Source organism: Lepidochelys kempii, chromosome 28 (genome assembly GCF_965140265.1).
Source record: "Lepidochelys kempii isolate rLepKem1 chromosome 28, rLepKem1.hap2, whole genome shotgun sequence".
NCBI classification, from domain to species: domain Eukaryota; kingdom Metazoa; phylum Chordata; order Testudines; family Cheloniidae; genus Lepidochelys; species Lepidochelys kempii.
In genome coordinates this window covers 262,168-287,144 of record NC_133283.1, presented here as the reverse complement: position 1 = coordinate 287,144, position 24,977 = coordinate 262,168, and the positions used below count along the sequence as shown (strand labels likewise).

Below are 24,977 nucleotides of genomic sequence, written 5' to 3'. Positions count from 1 at the left end.
GAACAAACAGCCGGCGGCGAGGGGCTTTCATGGCAGAGCCAAGCGCTGCTGGGCATGAAGCCGTGACCCTGGGCAACCTGCCTGCCCAGCCGGGCCGAGCTCTGCCCACGGGGGTGGGGGGGTGAAGTGAGGACCCAGGCAGGGAAACCGAGGCAGAGGCCCTCGCTGCTGCTAGCCCAGTCCCGGGCCCCCCCAGCTCTGCCGGTGCCCCTCACTCCCGACCCCCAGCCCCTGCTAGCCCAGCCCTGCCCCCCCCGAAGGACTCGGGTTCACGACACAGAGGCAGTTTACACGTTTAATAGGGGGGGGGGGACAGCACAATATAATTCCTGGGCCTGCCCCCACCCCAAGAATAAATCCAACCACAGAGAACGGAGGGGGGTGAAGAAACAACACACACACAGGCCACAACTTCTCCTGGGGGGTGGAGGGGGCTGAGGGACCCCCAGTGGGGGGGGTTCTGGGCTCTAGGGGGTCATGCTGTTGAGTTGGGGGGGCTGAGTTGTGGGGGGGGGGGTCCTGAAGGCAGTGAATGTCTTGGTGTGTGGGCTTCAGCACCTGGGGGGGCAGGGCTTGTCCCTCTCTGCCCTTGCCCCCCCGTTGCAGGGAGGGGGGACCTCAAAGCTGGGGGGCACTGGAGGCTTTGGAAATCAGCCAGACCTTTGCTGAGGCCAGGGGGGCAGGATTGGGGGACAGCTGTGAACCCCCCCCCCCACTTAAAGGCTCAGAACCCATCTAGACACCAGCCCCCCAACCACAGCCAGGGAAATGCAAGTCCTGGGGCCCACCAGCCCCCACTCCCCTCCCAGAGCCTGGGAGAGAACCCAGGAGTCCTGGCTCCCAACCCCCCACTCTCACCCTCTAGCACCCACTCCCCTCCCAGAGCCTGGGAGAGAACCCAGGAGTCCTGGCTCCCCCTGCAGCCCCAGTCCCACATCTGGCCCTACTCCCCTGGCTTCCTTTACCCCCCCCCATAGTTCTGACTTGTGGGGGAGCCCCATGCCCTGCAGCCCCCTCCAGCAGCAGCTGTATGGGGTGGGGCGGCCAAGACAAGCCCCCCCCCCAAGGGTGCAACCAGGAAGGGGGGGTTTACAATTAACCTGATTGTCCTTGGGTGAGCAGGGCCCAAGGTGGGCGACGAACCCCCGGGGGGGGGCCTTTGGGACCAGGGGTCTCCCCACTCTTCCCCGCACCAGCACCCAGAGACCCCTGGGGGCATGGGGCCAAGCCGGCTGGCTCCCGGGGGAGTTTCCCGCCCATCCCCAGAATGGGAGCTCCCACAGTCCTCTGCGGCTCACCCGCCCCATCCCCACTTCCCACAATCCTCTGCAACTTGTCCCCTGGCTCCATTTCCCATGATCCTCTGCAACCCACCCTGATTTCTCACAATCCTCCACTCCCCGCTTTTCCCCATGATCCTCTGCAGTTCACCCTGATTTCCCCATGATCCTCCACTCTGCGATTTTCCCATGAGCCCCCATGGCTTGCTGCGATCTCCCATGATCCTCCACTCCCTGATTTTCCCCATGATCCAACATGGCTCACCCTAATGTCCCATGATCCTCTGCAGTTCACCCTGATTTCCCATGATCCTCTACTCCGCAATCGCCCCAGGATCTAACGTGGCTCACCGTAACGTCCCGTGATCCTCTGCAGCACCGCACTTACTCCCCCCTGCAACTTTCCCATGACCCTCGGCGGCCCGCCCCCATTTCCCATGATCCTCCACTCCCTGATTTTCCCACGAGCCCCCGTGCAGCGCCGCCGCCGTCGCCCCCTGGCTTCCCCACACTCCGCTGCGGCTCGTCTCACGTGCCCGTGGTCCTCTGCAGCTTGGCTGCCGTCTCTGGCGTTCCCCATGACCCTCCACGCCAGAGGCGGCCCCCCCGGGGGGGCGGCAGCTACACCGGGGTCTCCTGGTCCTGCAGCTCGGGGGCCGAGCGCTGCCGGCGCATGCGGGGCGGGGTGGCGTGGGGCGGGCGGGGGCCCAGGTAGGGGCGGTGCTGCGGGTAAGGCTGGCGGTGCTGCGGGTAATAGTTGTGCTTGCGGGACTGGTAGTGCTCCGGGGCGCCGGGGCGGGAGGGCTTGGCCCGGCTCCCCCCGTCCAGGGAGTTGCGCCGGTGGGGCCGCTGGGCCGGCTGCCGGCTGCAGTGTTTGTGCTGGGGGCCGCCGGGGCGCCGGGGCGACCCCGGGGCTGGCTCCTGCCCCAGGCCGTCGCCCTCCGGCTCCGGCTCCGGCTCCTCGCCACCGGCCACCATGAAGGCGGTGTTGGGGCCCCAGGAGTAGCGGTGCTGGGGGTTGCTCTTAAAGGGGAAGCGCAGCTTGCAGTCCTGGGGGGGCACGAACTTGCCGGGGGCGTGGGGCTGGCGCCGGAGGCCCTTGCCGAGCTGCTGCTGGTTCTGGAGCCGGGCCTGCTCCTGCTTCAGCCAGCGGAGGCGGCCGCGCCGGAAAGCCGGGTCCTGCTCCATCAGCCGGCACACCCGCGTGTAGCTCCGCTCCGGCTCCTCCCGGGTGCACAGGGACTCCGGGCTCCCCGCCCGGTCCCGGGACCCTGCCTCATCCCCCAGCCCCGCCTCGAACAGCGGGGAGCTCCAGTCGTTCTCCAGGTCCTCGTCCACCCCGTCCTCCTGCCGGCACACGGGGGAGGTGTTAGGGGGCAAGATGCCCGAGTTCCACCTCCGGAGCAGAGAGCTGGGGAACTAGGGCGGGGGGGGGAGCCAGGACTCCTGGGTTCTCTCCCCGGCTCTGGGAGGGGAGCGGGTGGGTTAGAGCAAGGGGGGCTGGGAGCCAGGCCCCGAGTCCCCTCCACTGCTGGGCAGGAGGCTGGGGGGGTGGGGGCCTGTCCCTTGGCATACGACACTGCTGCATTGTCCATGTACAGCGCCTGACACAATGCGGTGCTGACCGGTGCCCCTCCCACCAGACCCGCAGCCCCCTGCTCCCCCTGCTCCTGCAGACTGGTCTGAAACTGAGCCCAAGGCAGTGGGCGGACGTGACGCTTGGGCTCCACCTACTGGTGAGAAGTGGCCACAGCAAAGCCCGGACTCCTGGGTTCGCTCCCCGGCCCTGGGAGAGCAGCGGGCTCTGGTGGGTCAGGGCAGGGGGGCTGGGAGCCAGGACTCCTGGGTTCTCTCCCTGGCTCTGGGAGGGTGGTCGGTAGAGCAGGGGAGTCTGGGAGCCAGGACTCCCAGGGCCGGGGAGAGCGAACCCAGGAGGGGAGTGGGGGCTGGTGGGTCGCAGCCGGGGGTGGGGAGCCCGGACGCCTGGGTTCTCCGCTCACCTGGGCGATGGGGATGACCCTCTCCATCTTCACCATGCGGTGGCGCAGGGCCCGGATCTCCTCGTCCTTCATGTTGTTCTGGATCTTGACCTCCTGCAGGATGTCGGTCAGCTTGTCGATGTGGGCCCGCAGGTCGTCCACCGCCGGGTTCGCGCCCCCCGCCGCCGCGGCCCTCCGGCTCCTCGCCCCCGCCCACGGTGTCCCAGACGTCCCGGGCCACGGCCCGCCAGCTCTCCTTCTCGTTGGGGTCGCGTTTCCCGTAGAGCCGGCACAGCTCCTTCATCTTCACGATGCTCATGGCCTCGATCTCCTGCCGGGCCTGGCGGAAATCGTTCAGCGCCACCTCGTAGCAGATCTCCTTCACCGCCTGCATCTTCAGGTCGGCCAGGGTGACCCAGCGGGGGGTCCTTGCCCAGGCGCCGGCGCTGGGGGATCTGGTAGACCCGGAGCGGCTCCCGCCGCTTGCCGCTGCTGGGCACGCCACAGCGCTTCACGATGCTCTGCACGTTGGTGGCCGGCAGCTTCTGCCGCAGCGAGGAGATGAGCCGCCAGCTCTCCTCGCACGAGCGCTTGTCCGAGTCGTCCCCGCTGTCCGAGTCCGCGTACTGCCGGGATGGGGAGAGACGGGGTCAGCACCGCCGGCCGGCGCCCCCGAGCCGGCTCCGCGGCTCCCTCCCCGGCCCCTCCCAGCCCCTCCTCGCACGAGCGCCCCTCGCACGAGCGCTTGTCCGAGTCGTCCCCGCTGTCCGAGTCCGCGTACTGCCAGGATGGGGAGAGACGGGGTCAGCACCGCCGGCCGGCACCCCCGAGCCGGCTCCGCGGCTCCCTCCCCGGCCCCTCCTCGCACGAGCGCCCCTCGCACGAGCACTTGTCCGAGTTGTCCACCTGTCCGAGTCCGCGTACTGCCGGGATGGGGAGAGACGGGGTCAGCACCGCCGGCCGGCACCCCCGTCCCGGCTCTGTGCCCCGTATTCTAGCCTCACGCCCCTGACCGGCTTGTCTATACCCACGTCCAGGGGGCGTGGGTGAAAGACACAAGCCGGGGGGGGTCAGAATGTCCCCTCTCATCCCCAGCCTGTCCAGCCCAATCGCCCCCACCTCGCTCTGCCCCCCCCCCAGGAAATCTGAGACCGCCCCCATTTGCTCGCCCCTCCCCTTCCGCTGCCTCCTGCCTGCCTGAGCTCCCTGCCCCCCAAATCCAGCCCACTGCCCCCACCCCCACCCCCTTACCAGCCTCTGCTGCTCCAGGAGCAGATCGGCCTCCTCCTTCTCCCGGCGGTACTGGTTCTCCAGGTCCTGGAGCCTGGGGTGGGAGACGCCGTGAGACTGGGGCAGCCCCCTCGACCCCCCCCTGGGGACAAGCCCCCCGCACCAGAACCCCCCGGGGCGGGGCAGGGGGGCGCCCCACTCCCCAGGCCCAAAATCCCCCTGGGCGGGGCAGCCCATCCTCCCAATCGCAGAAGGCCCTGGGTGTGCTCTGGGAGCCGGGGGGCCCGGGCCCCCACCTCTTCTCCATCTCCAGCTTGATGTCGATGCCCTGACCCTCCAGCAGCTCGCGCTGGGCGAAGTTCCAGTCGACGGGCTCGGCCGGGGGCTCGGCCGGGGCGCTGCGTTCCCGCTCCAGCCGCGCCTGCTCCGGGTGGTTGAAGCGGAAAACGTGGTTCTTGCCCATCACGATGCGGTTACCTGAGCGGGAGGGGGCAGATGCAGGGATCGAACCCAGGAGTCCTGGCACCTCCTCCAGCCCCCCAGCCTCCACTCCCCTCCCGGAGCCGGGGAGAGAACCCAGGAGTCCTGGATCCCAGCCCCCCCGGCTCTAACCACCAGCCCCCACTCCCCTCCCGGAGCCGGGGAGAGAACCCAGGAGTCCTGGCTCCCAGCCCCCCCGCTCTCACCCACCAGCTCCCACTCGCCTCCCAGAGCCGGGGAGAGAACCCAGGAGTCCTGGCTCCCAGCCCCCCCTGCTCTGACCCACCAGCCTCCACTCCCCTCCCGGAGCCGGGGAGAGAACCCAGGAGTCCTGGCTCCCAGCCCCCCCGGCTCTAACCACCAGCCCCCACTCCCCTCCCGGAGCCGGGGAGAGAACCCAGGAGTCCTAGCTCCCAGCCCCCCCGCTCTAACCCCCCAGCCCCCACTCGCCTCCCACAGCCAGGGAGAGAACCCAGGAGTCCTGGCTCCCAGTCCCCCGGCTCTCACCCACCAGCCCCCACTCGCCTCCCAGAGATGGGGAGAGAACCCAGGAGTCCTAGCTCCCAGCTCCCCCGCTCTAACCCCCCAGCCCCCACTCGCCTCCCAGAGCCGGGGAGAGAACCCAGGAGTCCTGGCTCCCAGCTCCCCCGGCTCTCACCCACCAGCCCCCACTCGCCTCCCAGAGCCGGGGAGAGAACCCAGGAGTCCTGGCTCCCAGCTCCCCCGGCTCTCACCCACCAGCCCCCACTCGCCTCCCAGAGCCAGGGAGAGAACCCAGGAGTCCTGGCTCCCAGCTCCCCCGGCTCTAACCCACCAGCCCCCACTCGCCTCCCAGAGCCGGGGGGAGAACCCAGGAGTCCTGGCTCCCAGCTCCCCCGGCTCTCACCCACCAGACCCCACTCGCCTCCCAGAGCCAGGGAGAGAACCCAGGAGTCCTGGCTCCCAGCCCCCCCTGCTCTCACCCACCAGCCCCCACTCCCCTCCCAGAGCCGGGGAGAGAACCCAGGAGTCCTGGCTCCCAGCCCCCCCTGCTCTCACCCATCAGCCCCCACTCGCCTCCCAGAGCCGGGGAGAGAACCCAGGAGTCCTGGCTCCCAGCTCCCCCGGCTCTCACCCACCAGCCCCCACTCCCCTCCCAGAGCCGGGGGGAGAACCCAGGAGTCCTGGCTCCCAGCCCCCCCGGCTCTCACCCACCAGCCCCCACTCGCCTCCCAGAGCCGGGGAGAGAACCCAGGAGTCCTGGCTCCCAGCCCCCCCTGCTCTCACCCACCAGCCCCCACTCGCCTCCCAGAGCCGGGGGGAGAACCCAGGAGTCCTGGCTCCCAGCTCCCCCGCTCTAACCCCCCAGCCCCCACTCCCCTCCCAGAGCTGGGGAGAGAACCCAGGAGTCCTGGCTCCCAGCCCCCCCGCTCTCACCCACCAGCCCCCACTCGCCTCCCAGAGCCAGGGAGAGAACCCAGGCGTCTGAGGAGCTGCCCCTACCTGACCTCAGGACCAGCGGCTCCGTCACCTGCTTCCCGTTGACGTAGGTCTCAGCCCCCTCGCACGGCTCCAGCGTGACAACGGCTGTGGGGAGAGGGAGCCCCCGTGAGACATGCCCGTGGAGGCGGGCAGTGGGGGTCCCAGTCCCACGGAAAGGGTGGATCGGAGGTGAGTGCCAGGCGTGGGGTGGGGGGACTCCTGGCACACGGCTTGTTGGAGGGATGATTGCCCCGCGCCGTGGGGCTGGCTGTTGGGGACTGGGAGTGCAGGGGGGACGACCCACGGACACCGGCGGCAGGGTGCGTGTGCGGGGGGAACCAGCGATCCGTACCTGGGTGGCTCCGCGTCTCGGCCGCCTCCCGCCAGCACAAAAGAGGGGGAAAGAAGCGTTAGGGTCAGTGCGGTCCTGGTCCGGGTCCGCAAGAGACTCCCCCCGCCCCTCCCCTTTGTGGGGCAGGGGAGGGGGGAGCCCAGCTGAGGGAGCGTCCTGCCCCCGAGGACCCCACTGTGCCGAAGCGGGAACGTTCTCAATGGTTTTGTCTGAGTACCGCGTGCGTGCCTCAGTTTCCCCACGTATCTCGGGGGTGGGATCGGCGCTGGGCAGGTGTGACGGCGACGGGATACCGGGGTGTAGAGCCCGGCCCCCACTTTGTAGCCTGGCGGGGGGGCCGGGAACAAAACGCCCAGGTGACCAGTTTGCCCAGGGGAGAGACGAAGCCTGGGGGTGCTGGCTGGGGACTTGGGGGGCCCCCCCATTGCTACCTTCCCCGGCGGGGCCGGTGCGGCTCCGGAAAAGGCAATGCTGCTCGTTGATGAACTGCCCCGTCAGCTTGATGTCGACGTCCACCTGGCCCACCCTGCGGGGAGACGGGGGGGAGGTGAGAGGGGGGCAGGGCAGGACACCCCAAACCTGGCCCCCACCCCCCCGCGGTACCCCAGCCCGCCCCGCACCTGGTCACGCCGTCCTTGATGTGGTACAGCAGGCATTCCGACATGAGCGGGTCCTCGTTCAGGTTCACCAGGTGCGGGGTCTGCAGAGGGGGAGCCGGTCAGCGGGGGGGCAGGGCTTTAGGGGGCCCGGCCCGCCCCCCTACCACCACCACGGAGGATTCTGGGATGGAGGGGCCCAGCCCCCCACAGGATTCGGGGACTGACAAGAGTTGGGTGCAGAGAGGGATGGGGGGTAATTACAGAGGGAAAAGTTGGGGAGCGGGTGGTTCTGTGGGGTGCCCGGCACGGACCCCGATCTCGGTTGGGCTCTGCGCAGGGCTGGACGGACGTCGCCTGTCTGTGGTGTCACCCCATCGCTGCCCGATGAGCCCCCCAGCTCCACGCCACTTGCCTTTTTCGGGGAGAAGACCCCCACCGTGCCACCGTCTTCCCGCACGGCCACGCCCATCTCGGCCAGGAGCGCCTCCCTGCAGCGAGAGACCCACGTCACTGCCCCGTGCGCCCCCCAAACTTCCACCAAGATGCGGCCACCTCTGGGGCGGGGCGGCTCGTTATCCGGGGACCCCTCGCCCAGCGCCGAGATGCGCCCACCTCTGGGGCGGGGCGGCGGGTGACACAGAGACCCCTCGCCCAGTGCCGAGATGCGCCCACCTCTGGGGCGGGGCGGGGCGTGACACAGGGACCCCTCGCCCGGGGCCGAGATGCGCCCACCTCTGGGCGAGGTCAGTCCCAGCGCTCACCTCTCCATCCGAAGGGCCTCGGTTTTCCGCAGCTTCTCCTCCCATGTCTCGTTCAGCTCCGCGATGATTTTCTCCGTCTCCTGCGCAGGCCGAAGGAGAGTTGGGCTCAGGTCACCCCCAGCACAGGGGGGCCCCGTCTCTCCTCACCCCGATGAGCCAGGTCCCTGCACCCCTCACCTGCCCAGAGCAGGAACTGGGGTGTTCGTGGGGAGACTGCCTGACATGCCAGGGCGGGGGGGCTGGGAGCCAGGACTCCTGGGTTCTCTCCCTAGCTCTGGGAGGGGAGTGGGGGCTGCTGGGTCAGAGCAGGGGGGGCTGGGAGCCAGGACTCCTGGGTTCTCTTCCTGGCTCTGGTGCAAACTGAGCTAGAGAAAGGGGGCTGGCCGCTGGAGGGCAGGCTGTGGGATCTGGGGGGCTGGTGGGGGAATTGTTCAAGGTTGGGGGGCAGTTATATCCCCTACCTGCAGCCTCTCCATAGCCTCCTCTGTGCAGATGACCTGCTCCTCCAGGGTGGGGAAGGGCTCGGACCCCCCGTTGAGGGGGGCAGGGGACTGGGGCTCGGCCGCGGGGTCGTAGGGCAGTGCGGGAGCAGGGGGGTGGCTGTCGGGCTCCTCCCGCTTCAAGCCTGGAACGAAGCATTGGGGGGTTTGAGGGGCTGGTCACGCCCCCAGCTCCTTCTGTGCCCCCTCCCACATCCACTTCCCCTAGACCACCCCCATGTAACCCATGGCCTTGGCCTGCCCTATCCCCATGCCCAGAGCGCTGCCCAATGGGGTGGGGGTTGGGGGGCAGACCCCACTTTAAAAACAGAGCCCCCTTTCCCCACCCACTCCCTCTCCCCCATTCCAGCCACCAGCGTTTAGTGGGGGAACCCTGTCCATCCCCTCCCACCAAATCCCCTTAACTCTCCCCCATGCATGTGTGCTGGGGGCGGGGGCACTCACCGCCGGGGAGGGAGGCGTCGGAGAGGCCCTGGGCGAAGAGCAGCTCCCTGAGCCGGGCCACCTCCTCCTTCAGCTCCCGGATGAGCCGGGCATTGGGGTCCTCGTTGATCACCGCGTTGCACCGAATCTGCTTGGTGCGGTCCGCGTAGCTGGGGGGGGAGGGGGGGTGTCGTCAGCGTCCCTGGACGAGAGAGAGCAGCCCTGCCCCCCTGCATGCGCCCAGCCCCCGCCCCACATCCCCACCCCTTTCCATCCATCCATCCTCCCTCAGACACACGCACCAGCCCCCCACCCCTTGGGGCTCACCGGAGGGTGCTGAGCGTCTCCTCGTAGCTGATGTCGGCTGGGCTCAGGGCGGCGATCATGGCCGTGCGGGAGTTACCGCCTGCGGGGGGGAGGGAAGGTTAATTAGCCGGGGGGGCCTCCCTCCCCCCATTATCTCGTACCCCACCAAGGGATACCCTCCTTCTCCCCCCATTCCCCCAGCGGCCACACCCATATCCCATCCCCCTGACCAGGATTGTCCCGTGCCCCCCTCCCTGCCTGCAGCCCCCTCCCGACACAGTGCACCCCCACGGCTGAGGGATCAGGGGGGCCTTACCCAGATTCTCCTTGAGCAGCCAGGTGAGAACCGAGTCGCGGTAAGGGATGAAATCGGATTTCTTCTTCTTGTTTTGCTGGAGCGAGGGAATAACGGGGGGGGGGGGGGGTGTGAGAACATGATTCGGGGGGCCCTGCTGGGGAAGGGGCTGACGCCCCCAACATGACCCAGCGGGGATTAGCTGTACTATATCCTGGCGAGGCCAAACCCTGCCTCAGTTTCCCCTTGGTGCAACAGCTGGGAGGCAAAACCCACCCCCGATGTCCCCTCCCCAGGACTGGCGGTGCCGGAGACAGATTGGGAACCCCGGCAGCTTGGCCAGGTGGGGTGTCTCCATGCTAACCTGGGGGCTCCGCGGGGACCGAGAACCCCGAAACTGGGCGCCTGGGTCCCGGCCGAGGGGGATGAGTCGCTCCCAGGGGTCTGGTGTGCCGGGACTCGGGGGGCCCCGATCCCAGCTCGACCCCCAGGGCCTGGCACTACAGGGACCCCGAAGTCAGTTGTGGGGTGTGTGTGTGATCCCCCGCCCCCAGCACTCACCATCTCGGCCAGGGCGGAGATCACCTTCCCCAGCGTGGTGAGGGATTTGTTGATGTTTGCACCTTCCTGTGGAGGGGAGGGAGTGCCAGAGCGTTAGGGGGGTTAAAGAGACCCCCCACCCCCGGGGGTCCAGCCCCACCAACAGGACCACCCACTCCGGCCGCGTTCGAGTAGCCGTGCCCACGGGGCTTCGGCCAGCCGGCCCCCTGAGGAGACCCCCCAATAGCTCCCTGGCTCCTGTTGAACTGCGGGGGGTTTAGCCCTTTCCCGCAGGCTAATCCAGCGGCACTCCCGAAGCCCCGTGGCCGACGCTCTACTCCAGCACCCCCCACCCCTCCCCTACCCCCCGAGGGGCAGCAGCTTCGGGGGGGGGTTAACAGTTCTGGGGGCCCCCCCTCACCTTTAACCTCATGCCCTTCGCGCCGGATGACTCGGCTCGCTCGCTGCCGGCCAGATCCACCAGGCTGATTTTGCTGACCTGGGCAGGGGGAAGCAGGGGAGGGGGTGGGGTCAGGAGGGCTGGACTGGCAGCGGCTTCGTACGCCCCCCGCCCCCCCCCCACACCCCCGCCCCAGCCTGCCCGGAGCTCACTGAGCCAGGCTGAGAACCAGGAAACTCGCTCCAGGCCTGGCCCTGGCCCCGCCCCCTCCCAGCCAGGCTTGGCCCACTATGGGTGACCGGGCCCGGCCGGCCCCACCAGTGCCCTGACCCCCGCATTGCCTTCTCGGTGTCGAGGTCGGTCAGCTCGTCGTGTCTCCTCTGCGTGAAGACGATGGTGAACACGGCGTGCGAGCGGCTGCTGGTCTCGTTCATGTTGGTGGCAGCCACAGTCCTGGGTGGGGTGAGAGACGGGGAGGGGGGTAAGAACCCAGGAGTCCTGGCTCCCAGCCCCGCCTGCTCTGACCCACCTGCCCCCACTCCCCTCCCAGAGCCGGGGAGAGAACCCAGGAGTCCTGGCTCCCAGCCCCCCTGCTCTGACCCACCAGCCCCCAGTGCCCTCCAAGAGCCAGGGAGAGAACCCAGGAGTCCTGGCTCCCAGCCCCCACTGCCCTCCGAGAGCCGGGGAGAGAACCCAGGAGTCCTGGCTCCCAGGCCCCCCTGCTCTGACCCACCAGCCCCCAGTGCCCTCCAAAGGCCAGGGAGAGAACCCAGGAGTCCTGGCTCCCAGCCCCCCCGCTCTGACCCACCAGCCCCCACTGCCCTCCCAGAGCCGGGGAGAGAACCCAGGAGTCCTGGCTCCCAGCCCCCCCGCTCTGACCCACCAGCCCCCACTGCCCTCCCAGAGCCGGGGAGAGAACCCAGGAGTCCTGGCTCCCAGCCCCCGCTCCTGAAGCAGCTGATGAGGCAGGACTCCTGGGTTCCCCGCAGCCGGGGGCGGGGCTCTCACCTGGCCTTGTTCCCGCAGTCCATGAGGTCGTGGATGTCGGCGAAGGAGGTGACGGCCAGCTTGGACAGGTCCTCCACGTAGGGGCCCATGATGGGGTGCTCCCGAACCCGCAGGTTCCCCCGGCTCTTGGGGTTCAGCAGGTCCCGCACCCGCTCGCAATAGATCTCCATGTAGCTCACCTGGGGCGGGGGGAGATGGCCATGAGGGTAGGGGCGGGGCAGTGCTGGGGGGGCGGGGAGTGGGAGCGGGGTTGGAGGAGGCATGGGGGGTGCGGGGGTCAGGGGAGCACTGGGAGACTCCAGGGGGTGGTGGTGGTGTGAGGATCACACTGGGGAGGTCGGGGGGCAGGGAGGGGCTGGGGGTCAGTTGGGGGAGCACTGGAGGGGTTGGGAACCACTGGGGGGTCTTGGGGGGGTCAGGGTCACACTTGGGGGGGTGGGGAGGGGCTGAGAGAGTGCTGGGGGGGGTTTCACGCTGGAGAGGTTGGGGGCAGGGAAGGGCCGGGAGTCAGAGTTGGGGGAGGGCTGGGGGGAGTCTGAGGGGGGGTCTGGGTCACGCTGGGGGGCCCGAGGGGGAGTCAGGGCGGGCGACTCACCTCCACAGAGTAGGACAGGTCAGGGGAGTGGCTCTCGGTGACCCGGGTGAACAAATCCTCACACAGCTGGAGCAAGAGACAAGGAGAGGAAGATGAAAACACGGCACGGCGCCCCCCCCGGCACCCCCCAGCACGGCCCCCCGGCGCCCACCTGGGGGATGATCCCCTGCTGCCCCGGCTCCTGCCTGCCCATCATGGTGTAGGACTTGCCGGCCCCGGTCTGGCCGTAGGCGAAGATACAGACGTTGTAGCCCTCGAAGGCGTGAAGCAGCATCTCCTCCCCGATGTCCTCGTACACCTGTCGCTGGGAGGCGAAGCTGGGGTCCTCCTCCTGGGGCGGGGGGGGAGACACGGCCGTGGGGTGAGGGCCCTTTATGGCTCTGCCGGTGCCCCTCAATCCCCCGCCTCCAACTCCCAGAGCTGGGGAGAGAACCCAGGCGTCCTGGCTCCCAGCCCCCCGGCTCTAACCCACCAGACCCCACTCCCCTCCCAAAGCCGGGGAGAGAACCCAGGCGTCCTGGCTCCCAGCCCCCTCCCCCGCTCTAACCCACCTGCCCCCCACTCCCCTCCCAGAGCTGTGGAGAGAACCCAGGAGTCCTGGCTCCCAGCCCCCCAGCTCTAACCCCCCAGCCCCCACTCCCCTCCCAGAGACGGGGAGAGAACCCAGGCGTCCTGGCTCCCAGCCCCCCCGCTCTGATCCACCAGCCCCCAGTGCCCTCCGAGAGCTGGGGAGAGAACCCAGGCGTCCTGGCTCCCAGCCCCCCGGCTCTAACCCCTCAGCCCCCACTCCCCTCCCAGAACCAGGGAGAGAACCCAGGCGTCCTGGCTCCCAGCCCTCCCGGCTCCGCGCCCCCCAGTTCTCCGCGCACTCACCGAGGTGTGGGACCAGTAGGAATAATCGAAGGTGAAGTTTTTGGGAGCATCTTTTGTCAGCTTGGGATTGGTGATACCTGTGGGGAGACGGCACACGGGGTGAGCGAGCGGGTGTGGGGCACATGTCCAGCCAGCCCCCCCACCCCACCCCACCCCGGGGCCCCGCCGAGATCAGAAACCTGCCCTGTGCCGGGCGCGTCGCAGACTCAGGGCGAGGCACAGCCCCTGCTCTGAAGAGATGATAACGTAAATAAATATTCCCAGCTTTCGAACTGGGAGAGACTGGGAGCCAGGACTGGTGCTGGGAGGGGAGCAGGGGCCGGCGGTTTAGAGCAGGGGGGGCTGGGAGCCAGGACTCCTGGGTTCTCTCCCCGGCTCTGGGAGGGGAGTGGGGGCTGGGAGCCAGGACTCCTGGGTTCTCTCCACGGCTCTGGGAGGGGAGTGGGGGGCAGGTGGGTTAGAGCGGGGGGGGAGGGGGCTGGGAGCCAGGACTCTTGGGTTCTCTCCCTGGCTCTGGGAGGGCAGCGAGCTCTAGGCCAAACCCAGACAGAGGCTGAGCAGCGAATGGGGAACCAGGCGCAGACCCTGGCATCCCCCTTTTAAGCCGGCCGGGCCCCGGCTCTGGCCGGCACACGGCTGCCTTTACAAGGCCTCCCAGCTCCCCGGCCGGCTGAGTGACGTCTTGGCAGCTCCCGGGACCATAACAAGTTGAGGACGTTCCGGCTATATTTAGCCGGCATCCAGGCTCCCGGCAGCTGGTCCTGCCAGATGCCAGCCCTGGAGAGGATGCTCCGAGGTTGCATCCCTGCTCCCCACAGCCTCGGTGCTCCAGGCCCCAGCTCCCGGAGTCACGCCACACCTGTGAGCTCCTGCCTTTTTCAGTGAAGTGTCTCTGAGCCCGACGTCTGCCTGAGTTTGCAGAGAGCCTGAGCCCATTCCTGTGAGGGGGCAGGGGGCGCTTGCTGATCTCCTGAGCCATTCTGCCCAGCTCAGGGGGCCGTCAGCCCCACCCCACGTTGGGTTCGAAAACCCAGATTCCCCCCCAACGCATGGACTTGGCAGCAGGGAGCAGCACTGGACATGCGGGGGCAGCCATGTTAACCCCCCCCCGCCCCCTGCAAATTCGTCAGTGGGGTTTTTTTTTCTGCAAAAGGATTTTACGGACGACAAAGGAACAGATCCTGAGCTCCCAGGGAGGGGAGTGGGGGCTGGTGGCTCAGAGCAGGGAAGGGCTGGGAGCCAGGACTCCTGGATGTCTCCAAGCCAGCATGACCTGCAGGCGTCTGACACACAGACACCCCACCTCCACATCACACAACTGGGGACATGCCTCCCTCCGAGATCCCCTGTTTCCCCTGTAACCCCGTCAAGAGCTCATGCCCTGCGCGCCACGCTCAGCCTGGCAGGACCGCGCTCCCTTCTGCGCCCTTTCCACCTTCCCTGGTACCAGCTCTTTATAGTCCCATCCTTGTGCTAGGGGGCTGGTAAAGCCCCAGCTACCGGAGGCATGGGAATTACAGGGCGGTCTCTGCTTTCCCTTTTAGCAAAGAGATCGTGAGTCTCTAGTTCTCATGGGGGCAGAGCAAAGCTTGTAAGTGTCACCCTCCTAAAGGCTCAGGAGCTAAAGGGAAATTAAAACAAATCCCATTAATTAATTATTTTCTAGAGCCAGGGCGGCTGGGGGAACTCTCTGGCCTGGGTTCTTCAGCTGGTTTGCCACCCGTACCCCTCTGGTTTTCCATTTTGCCTTTTTAAGGACTGGGAATTATTTGTGGTTGGGAGATGCCCCTTCCTTCCGACAGGACCCTCAGACAAGACCAAAACTCTAGTTCACCCAGGACTTAATTCGGGGAAGCTCTGGGGGCAGGCTAGCCGATCTGGGGGGAGTCTAGCTGGCGGAGAGATCGGAGCGGGAAGCGAACGTTCATGCTGCTTGGACCGATCCCGCCAAATAACTTACACTGTAAAAACTCCCCAACACACACCCACCCCACAACCCCCATAACAACGGTCCAGCATGTCTCCAAGCACTCAACACTTGCTCGCACATGGGGAATTTACAGGACTATGTACCAGTGCCATCTCGTGGCTGATTTATGTTCCTTGTGGGTGATGCTGTCGCCTTCGCTCTCTCCTACCGCCGTGGCCGGGGCTGTACGAACGCACGCCGCGCGACACAGACGCCGGCAGCAGGCAGGCAGGGGGTTAACCAGAGGCAGCTGCCCAGAGCCGGGTTAAACTGTGGGTTTTCCCCGTCCGCACAACGATGGGGTCGTTCGTACCGCGAAGGGGCCGGCGTGTGCACGGGAGCCGCATTCAATCGAGATCGGGGGCCCCCCCAGGTGCTGCACAGATACACAGCACGGTCTGGAAAAATGAATAAGGCCAAGGGGGGTGGAGAGGGGAGATCCCGAAACACCTACCCCCCAACACAGACCCCGTGACTGCTGAGCTGGATGGCAAATGCCCAGTCGAGGCTTTCCCAACCTCGGGGCCCATCACCGTCGCGTCGGGGCTGCTCCCTGCTCCACTCTAGAGAGAGGGGCCAGGGTGGAGGGCGAGCCCCGTACGAACTAAGAGACGGAAGAGACCCAGCCGCACTTCCTAGGGCACATCTACCTCGGGGTTACCCCTACGCTCCCAGCCACCCTGAGATCAATCCTACGTTGCCTAGTACAAGGATTTATACACCAGCCCGGCTCCAATCCCTGCCCTCGGCGCATGGGGCAGGGATCTGGAACCCACTGCACTCTGGGTTTTCATTCCTGGCTTCCCCAGGCCCACAGCGCACCGGGGAAGCGGGAGCAGTCCAGGGGCTGCTCTAACATACACCCTAGGCTGGCTGGGGCGCAGAAGGCAGGTGCGCTCGTGCCTCTGGCTCAGGAACGGAGGAGCTGAGAAACCAGGGCCGGGATAACCAGAGAGACAGCAGCTTGCGACGCCCGGGGCAGGGCGTACCGGGTCCCTTCGAGGGAATTCGGGGCAGGTCCGCGTTCCCGGGCCACCGCCCAGCGAGGAGAGAAGCAGAACACAGATACTCGCAGGGGGAAGGGGAAAAACCGTCCCCAGGTCCTTGCCAATCTGACCTGGGGAGAAGACCGGCCCCACCCCGACTGTAATGCTCGAGGTTTAACTGATCGCGAGCCAGACCCCCCTGCCACCCAAATCACTGGCCCGGCATGGCCCAGTCCTACTAGTTCAGAGGAAGGAGAAGGGATGTCTGGGTGATCAGAGTGGGGGGTGGAGAGAGAATCTCCCTTAATCCAAATCCACTCTCAAGCATAGACATGCCGCAGGTGAAACGTGTTGAAAATACCCCTTGCCCCGTCTATAACGGGGTTTGAGAAGTCACGCTGCTCAAGTGTGCTGGCTAGACACCCGTCACAGGGCAAGCTGGCTCTGCAGGGAGCCCGGGAGAATGATCCCCAAGCACCAAGTTACGGCCGCGCTGTTTGGGGAAACCGAGGCAGGCAGACCCTATTTTAGCCAAGCATGAAATCCAGCGATGCGCCCGAAGAGCCAGCCCTGCCGGCCTCCGGCTTTACCCCTGCCAGTCCGAGCCACCCTCCCAAGGGTACTTACAGGTGGTTTTTCCTTGCATCTGGATCACGCATTTAGCGTCCCGGCTGATTTCCCGGGAGTTGAAAGGCCGCACCCTCACGGCCACTTTGACGGAGGCGCCGGCCATGGCGGCTCTCCCGTGACCCTCAGTGTTCACCGTGGGAGCTCACGGGCCTGTCCTGCAAGAGACAGACAGGAAGAGACGCAAAACATTACCACAGCTCTGCCCATAAAAATCACCCTGTGGTCCCAGCCGCGAAGCAGTTCCCATCAAAGTCACAAGGACGTCTCCAAGTCACGGGGCCGCTGGCTCCCCCCACGCAGGGGTTGGGAGGGTGCCCTCAGGCAAGCGGGTGAGCTTGGTGACCTCGCACGAGCGACCTTCCTCCTCCCCGTGCCTCAGTTTCCCCACAACCTTCTTTCGGTCAAGCGCTTTGAGGTCTGCTGATAAAAGCCAGAGGGATTATCGTTGCGGGGGGCAGGGAAGCCGGAATAGGATCCTAGCAGGGAGCTAGGCGGGGCTCGTTTGTACAGAGCTAGAACCCGGCCTTAAATTCACAGCCATGGTCTCCACGCAGGACCCGCTGTGTTGCCAGCAGTCAACCTGCTAGGAAGGGGAAGCTCCCCCACCCCAACCCACAAAAAATCTGCAGCCAGGCCAGGCCTGCCTCTCGCAGCGGCTGGAGACTGTGGGAGGAGGGGTGTCAACGCGCTAGACAATGGAGCTGTGTCTGCGGCCACAGGAAACCCGGCACCATACGGGCCCAGCGTAAATAGAAGAGAGAATCAAAGGAGAGCGTGTTCCCGCTGACACAACGTCCCTCGCCAAGTCCCACAGCACCCAGTGCCGGAGGTACCCCTCTTTTCCAACCCACAGCTGGGGAGAGAACCCAGGAGTCCTGGCTCCCAGCCCCCCCTGCTCTAATCCACCAGATCCCCCTCGCTTCCCAGAGCTGAGGAGAGAACCCAGGAGTCCTGGCTCCCAGCCCCCCTGGTCTAATCCACCTTCCCCTCCCAGCTCTTAAGACTCCTGCGGTTACCATGATCACCCCCAAAGGTTGAAGGTGGCCAGCATGTCATCAGGGGGCACTGTAGCGAGGAAGGTAAATCATTTTGATGACCCCTTGGTCTGCGAAAGATCCCAGGGCTGAGTGGATTCCCTTACAGAAATCCTACAGCCTACCCCAAGCGAAGCTACTGAGAGGAAAAGGCAGGTGTGTGTCCTGCCTTCACATGGGGACTGGAAACATCTGGCTTCTAATCCCACTGCTCACACCAATTCCACCCACCCTCCGCTGCAGCCTCTCTCAGTTCCCCAGGAGGCGACACACAAACGTTACATCAACGTTTGCGTGAGGCGAAGCAACGGGCCATCGCCACGTGCGATGCACGGCGCGCGCGAGAAATTAGCCCGTCGGCTCAGAACACAAGCGTCGTTTTTCAACACAGCGACAGAGTCCCCACACCGACAGAAGAGTCCCGGGCCTGGAGTCACCCAGTGCTGTCTCCGGCCATCTGTCATACTGTCCCCTTCGCAAACTCCATCCTCAAACCTTTCGATTCAGTGGATCCTTTCCCACCCTGGGGTCCCCCCGCAATCCTTCCTCACCTGCATTTGGACAGGCTAAACCCAACTATCTCTGCTCTGGTAAGACCTGCTCCCCTGGGCAGCCTAGGAGCCCTTCTCTGCACCTGAGCGCTCAGAAACGCCACCCGCTCTGAATAATTTGGCACCCCGCAGAATTAACGAGGGTTCAAAGAACCATTAGGGGCCCGGACAAACTCTGTGAGGAAAGATTGGGGTCATCCACCTTAGAGAGGAGACAGGATAATGGGCTATAAAATACCGACTGGGATAGAAAAGGCAGACAGGTTCTCCCCGTCTCTTAACACAAGAGGCAAAGGGACGTCCACCAGAATTGAAAAGGTAACAACTTCAGAACTGTGACCAAAGGAAATGTTTTTCCTCAACAACGCACTGTTTGCCTGTGGAACTCACTGCCTCAGGATACCACCGAGACGGAGAACGTAGCCAGAATCAAACGGAGGATCGGCAGTTTATCTGGAATTGCCCGAGTTGTGACGGTTCATGCAGGAGGGAGATTAGACCTGGGGCTTCAGGTCTGGAGCTGCTCACTGACTGTTCGAGATTAGGATAAGACCTATGGGGGACGGGGCACGGTTACTCTGGGGTTCTTACACCGGGTATTACGGATGGGACGCTGGCTGGCTGGAGCTCAGCCACTCCCAGAAGCTTTGCGGTTGTCACGGTTTTCCTCAGATTTTTTTGATTTAAATCTCTTTTTATTAATAAAAGGATTTTTGAGGAAAAAACCTATCTAATGATAGTTTGAATTAAGATACATGAGAGCTCAAAGATATCTCATCATGGAAGAGGGATTATAAATTCTAATTCTATAGTACGAGACAATATATCTATGTCATGTTTAAGAAAAGTTTTGTCAATGAGTTCCAATAATTCATGGATTAGGGACACAATCTTATGGGGTTCCAGAGGCTTCTGTATAGATTATTTAGGTTAATCTTTCTATCGACCCACTGGGACTCAGTGCTCAGTCTAGAAGATACCATCAGAGATGCCTAGTTTTGAAGTTGTCCAACTGTGGATTTGTGTCTCCAGAGGTAACATGCTTGTTAACAGCAAAAATGTTTTTAAATATCTAGAGGTGAGAAATAACAACAGACCTTAACACTATTGTCCCTCTGCAAATTTGCGTACACAGAGTCAATCCCTGACCTCTCTCTAAAAGTGCAAAGTTTCAAAAAGTTCAAGGAACAGAAGATTGTTGGGGGTGGAATAGATCTGGACAAGGAGAGGTCGTCTGGAGATCAATGTGAAAAGCGAGGGACAGATGCTTGTTTTGTTAAAGTATTAGATGTTTGCCATTGAAGAAAAAATCCAGAATACTTAACGTTGTTGTTGTAGTTAAATAAAACAGTTTAAATGTCTGTCTGGTGATGTTCTCCTCCTATTACAGCCTGGCAAGAAAATCCTCCCTATATTAATGATTAACCCGTTGAATTGGAGATAGTTCACCTCCCACTGACTTCAGAAATATCTGCTTCAATTACCTTTGGTAAATGAAATAACCAAACCTTCATTCATTTTCCGATATAGCTGTAAAACTCATCCGAAAAGTTTTCACAATAAATCACTGTTTAAAAATGTAGTGTGTGTATTTTCTAAAAATGAAACCTACATCTCTCTCTGAGTTGTGAAGAATATGTATTAAGGTTATAATAACCAACAAGAATGCACTTTTATGTAGAAATCCACGCTTAAATGGAGTTTCCGGACGAGTGATTTAAATCAAATCTGCCCTGGCATGGACGGCCCTGAAAACCAAGCCAAGCAGCTAATGTCTGATACACCGGAGAAGGGAGAGCCAGCGGAGGGATGCGAAGACAGAGAGGCCGCAGCCAAAGCGGCGGGCTGGCACAACGATCTAGCATTTCACCATCCATCCACCCCCCCCCCGTATGTCCCTAACGCCTTGACACCTGCCCCCCCGCCACCTCCAAGACCCTTAGATCCTCTGTTTCAGTCCTCTTATGAGATCCCCCTGCACCAAAACCGTGTGGGGCGGTCGGTAGCTTTCCCGCAACTCGTCAATCTGCCGGCCTCTCACTCCGCCATCATCTGCTCTGCGTAGGGACGGTCCTGGGGCGTTCAGAAAGTGCCTCGCACCTTGTGGGATACTGCAGCCAATAAGTCACGAGCCCAGATGCCTAAGGGATGGGCAGCAACCTGGAATTTAGCAGGGAGGGTGGCCTTTGTCTCAGGACGTCCCTTTTCATCCCTGTAAAAATCCACTCCAAGTGGGACAAGCTAAAAACCTTTGCACGGTAGAGAGTTCTTCATGTTTAGCAGCTAAAATCTCCAAGGATTCAACCCCGCACGGGGCATGCACCAGCGTGCAGAGAACGAGCGTGAGCACAGAATTAACGGCCAGAGCATCGGGCACACGTACCAGGACACCGAATTTGGGTTGCACAAGCCGTGTTAATTCTGGCCTTTCCTAACTTTCGAGTGCGTGGCTTTGCGCTCAATCCTTGCACCAGCGGGTGAACAGTGAACAGCCAGCAGGGGAACAATGCCGTGTTTTAAGTGGATCTAGGGCTAAACCACTGCAAATCCTGAATTTAAGGCTTACGAAAACGGTGTCGCTTGAGTCAGTCAGTTCCTTCTGGGAGATTCATGTAAGCAGGTTTCATTCACCAAGGCAAGCTGAAGCCAATCTCAGCAGGGTTTCGAACCGGTCTGCATTGGAGGTTTGCACCGGATGCCCCCGGAAAAGCATGGAAGCAGGCAGTTTTGCATCTGTTCAGAGCAGGTCGGGAGCAGGGAGTTCCCTTTGCATTGAACTGCAGCTCAGCATTGGAGCACGACCGGCTGCTTTACTTCCACTGCCTCCTTCCCTCCCTCGCCCTGCTGTCCCTCTCTCACCCTGCCCCGTTGCATTTTTCAGACATGACCTCAAGGGTCCTGGTTAAAGGGCCAGCAACATACATGTCTCTTCAAAGACAGAAGTCTTTATTCCCCCACAAGCTGGCCAGCAGGGCTGGGACACTGAAAAGGGGGACAGCAGCTGGAGGGGCAAGGATGCTGGATGTGAGGGTTGGCACTGGGCCATGTGGGCTCGATTCCTAGTTCTGCCATGGAGAAGTGAGTAGCATTTTCCAAGGGATTTTCAATGGGGTTAGCATTCTCCCTTGCCAAATGTTCAGACTCAACAAAATCCAGTGGCGGTTAGTTCCACAGGACAACAGGGAGAGTATTTCCTTTGATCTGTGCGGAGTTTACCAGCTTTTCAATTTCATCCACTACCCCCGAATTCTTGTGCTACGAGGCATGGGAAACAAACTCCAGTTCTACCGTCTCTCGCCCGTTTATCAACTTATAGACGACGCCCCCTTCCCGGAGCAAGAAGACCCCAAACTTTTTGTGCTTTCCTGAGCGTTTTCATCTCTCGCCTCTGAACGCCCTGTTCCAATTCTTCTCCTGGCCTTTTGGAGACTGGATTCAAAACGAGCCCTCTCCACTGATTTATAGAACAGCTTCAGATTTTCCTGTATTCTTCTTCATCTCTCGCTCTCCTTGATCAGTTTCCCCACCTGTAAACTGGAGGGGCGGGGTGATAAATCCTTGGAGGGTCCTCACTGCAACACCCAGCACAAGAGAGAAACATCCATCAACCCGGGGTACCCCCTCACTGGATCAATGGATCCTAAAATTACTGTCATTTTCCCATTCCAACCAGCTAATGACGCAGTCTTAAAAGCAAATGTGTCAAAATCAGGGGCGGTCCCGGTTACCACTGGTACAAACCCGGCAGCTATGGTCAGTACCCTCCTTTTGAACAACATCCAATGGCAGGGACTCACAAAGGCCCTGTTCTGTTACGTGGAACAACTTCCCCAGTTCTCAGGTCGACTCCCTGCTTTGTTGTTGTGCATTATTTGGGTCAGGTTGGGTTTTTGGCTTCGGTTACCCCATCACCCACCCATTACATTTCCAAACGGGCATCTTTCTACTGCTTCCCACGCACCCTGTGAACATGCACGGAGCTACCTTGTGATCCCTCCTTCCAAATGCTCCTCCACTGGGACACCTCCCAAAAAGCTCGACCCAATAAAGAAAAGAGAGAGTCAACGGTCTCAGCACAATCACAGAAATTTCGGGCTGGAAGGGACCTCGAGGGGTCACCCGGGCCAGCCCCCTGCCCTGCGACAGGACCAAGTAAATGTACAGCGTCCCCTATGGAGAAAGAACCTCGACTCCCGGTCAATTGTTTCAGTGGTTAATTACCGCCGCTGTTAGACACTTACGCCTTATTAGTGTCTGAATTTGTCTGGTTTCAAAATCCCGGCCCTCGGGTCGGGTCCTGCCTGTGTCTGCTAGGCTGAAGTGCCTGTTAAATATTGGTTCCATACGTAGGTTCTTCCGGACTGGGATCGGACACCCCCCTTTCACCAATAAACAGATCGAGCTTGGGAGTCTCTCACTATGAAGCAGGTTTTCTAATCCTTCCATCATTGGCTGTTCTCTGACCCCTCTCCGACTGATCAACACCCTGCTTCGATTGTAGGCTCCGCGGTCGCACCAGCGCCCAGCACAGAGGTGAAATAACCGCTGAGCTCCTATGAGATTCCCCTGTTCACACAGCCCAAGATCGCATTAGCCCTTTTGGACGGTCACTCAAGGACGAGGATGATTTATAGGGTCCGGGAGATGAGTCACGGGCTGTGCCAGGCTCCAGCTGGCCGCACCTGCTTACGATTGAAGGCTTTCCGCTCAGCGCTCGAAGGGAGCCGGGCCCGCGTGGTCTGCCCCCAGCCTCCCCAAGCAGGGCACCTTCGCTCGGGCTGCGGAGAGATTTGGCCACTTCGAACGGCTGAGCCGTGACCCCAGCAAAGGGGGCCCCGAGCTGGCTGCAGGAACCGGACTGCCGGAAGCGTCGCAGACTGGCATCATCCCCCAATTCACCCGGCCCCAGTGGGGTTGGCAGAGCACTCTGCCCCGGGCATTACTGGAGACCTGAACACAAGAGGAGAGTGCCCCCTACTGACACCCCCACCCGCAATTAGGACGGCGTGGAGAGGAACATCCATCAGCAGGAGCCCAATGTAAGAGAAGATGCTCCCACCAGCGAGACAGCAGACGCTGGCCTCGCCGCACGGCGTTAAGAAGGTCCCAAGGCAGGAAGCCAGCTGGAATTGCATCTGGGGAGAGCTGACAGGCAAACAGCCTGCAACTGCCCCGCGGCTGGGCGTGCCGAGGGCTGAGTGGACAAAAGCCATGAGTCACCTCGCTCCTGGCAGGGCGTGTCGTTCAGGCTTTGCACAGGCTGGCTGTCCTGTCCCAGACACACAAGCGCCTTGCAGAGTATCCAGTCCGCCCTGTCGGAGTTACAGGGAACCATTACACCCAGCCAGTCAGACTTCCACATACCACGGGCCAGAGAACTGCACCCAGCAATCCCTGCATCCAGCCCATATCGGACGGCCGAGCTAGCACATACAGCCTATCTGGCTGTAAAGACTCCCAGTGACAGAGAACCCACCCTGTCCTTGGGTGAGCTGTTTCAGTGGTCAAATCCCCGCCGTGTCAAAAATCTACAGCCTGAATTTATCTAGCTGCAGCCTCCTGCGTTTGGATCAACAGCCCATAAATAGCAAGCTAGAGAAACGCCAAACTCATTTTGAATTGAGATTCCACTTCGGCCTATGTCCTTGGGTGACCGGATGTCCCGATTTTATAGGGACAGGCCCAATATTTGGGGCTTTGTCTTACCTTGACCAGGTCTCCTTTAGGTCTTATCTTCAGTAGAGGGCAGGGGAAAAGGTGCATTCTTAACTGGTGGTAGCTAACATGAAGTAAAGTCCGAGCGTAAAAACCACACACTGCCTTGGCCTTTCCTGGATTTTAGCTAACGTAAGTTAAGAATGCTTTGCCCACCACCATCACCATGCGAAGACAGTCTCAGAGGTAGCACCGGCCAAGTTGAGAAGTCAGAAGTCACACCAGGGATTAGATTGTAAAATCTCCTCTTTGCTTCCAAGTCCCTTTAACACAGATCTGCATTGCCCGGCCGAAGAGGACTCCAAGGGCTTTTCAGCAGCCCACCGAGGGGAAGAGAAAATCATTAGCCTGTATGGTGAACGAGGACATCTAGCAGAACTAAAAATAAGTTTTCAGCTGTTCGCGGCGAAGCACGGGGAGGAAAGAGAGAAAACACACCACCAGCAGCCTCACGTGGATCGCACAGCTAAATATAGATTTAGAGCCATCTTCTAATTATTTTAATGCAAATTGTGGTTCTAGCCTCCAGACGGCAATGCACAAGTTACCCACAACACCCTGCAAAGGTCTTTCACCCCCCATTGTAAGCATCCTGCGGACAGCTTTCGAGTTACGGCGCAGACCTGAATTCCTTCCCTTCCAACCGAGCTCCATTAAGCAATAAAGCTCCTGGAAACCAGCAAGACATCAACGGGCTTTTTAATGACTTACCAATTCAACGATGCGCCGTGTTAGTACAATTATTAAGTCCAGCAATCAGTGTACCCAAAACTTCAGCGCCCCTTGTTTTCCAAGTCACACACACTCCCCTAGAATTTAGCTGCTAAACACTAAGCTGTCTCTCCTGAGCGTGTGCAAACTGCAATTTTTCAACCAACGCCTGGCCTACAAAGTGGATTTGTACCAGTCTGTTAGAGGTGTGTTTTTTTGATGAGTCATTATTCCAGATAAGCCCAGTGTGGAAGCTGTTCGACTGGTATAAAAGGTGACATTTATGTACTTCGGTTTGG

The 24,977-nt window shown here is 62.1% G+C and overlaps 1 protein-coding gene across 1 annotated transcript in view; it reads right to left on the bottom strand.

Moving 5' to 3' along the window:
- Window positions 1–281: 281 nt before the first annotated feature.
- KIF1C (kinesin family member 1C) overlaps window positions 282–24,977 on the bottom strand; it is a 33,979-nt gene continuing 9,283 nt past the window's right edge. The window contains 23 exon segments of the mRNA XM_073326481.1: window positions 282–2,627; window positions 3,281–3,422; window positions 3,424–3,683; window positions 3,685–3,885; window positions 4,511–4,583; window positions 4,786–4,966; window positions 6,452–6,535; window positions 7,214–7,308; window positions 7,403–7,482; window positions 7,794–7,869; window positions 8,143–8,222; window positions 8,604–8,767; window positions 9,087–9,235; window positions 9,393–9,471; window positions 9,688–9,763; window positions 10,228–10,293; window positions 10,628–10,705; window positions 10,948–11,059; window positions 11,615–11,793; window positions 12,210–12,275; window positions 12,361–12,540; window positions 13,083–13,159; window positions 16,665–16,822. Of these exon segments, the coding sequence (XP_073182582.1) occupies window positions 1,902–2,627; window positions 3,281–3,422; window positions 3,424–3,683; window positions 3,685–3,885; window positions 4,511–4,583; window positions 4,786–4,966; window positions 6,452–6,535; window positions 7,214–7,308; window positions 7,403–7,482; window positions 7,794–7,869; window positions 8,143–8,222; window positions 8,604–8,767; window positions 9,087–9,235; window positions 9,393–9,471; window positions 9,688–9,763; window positions 10,228–10,293; window positions 10,628–10,705; window positions 10,948–11,059; window positions 11,615–11,793; window positions 12,210–12,275; window positions 12,361–12,540; window positions 13,083–13,159; window positions 16,665–16,770 (3,330 nt within the window). The 5' untranslated portion in view covers window positions 16,771–16,822 and the 3' untranslated portion in view covers window positions 282–1,901.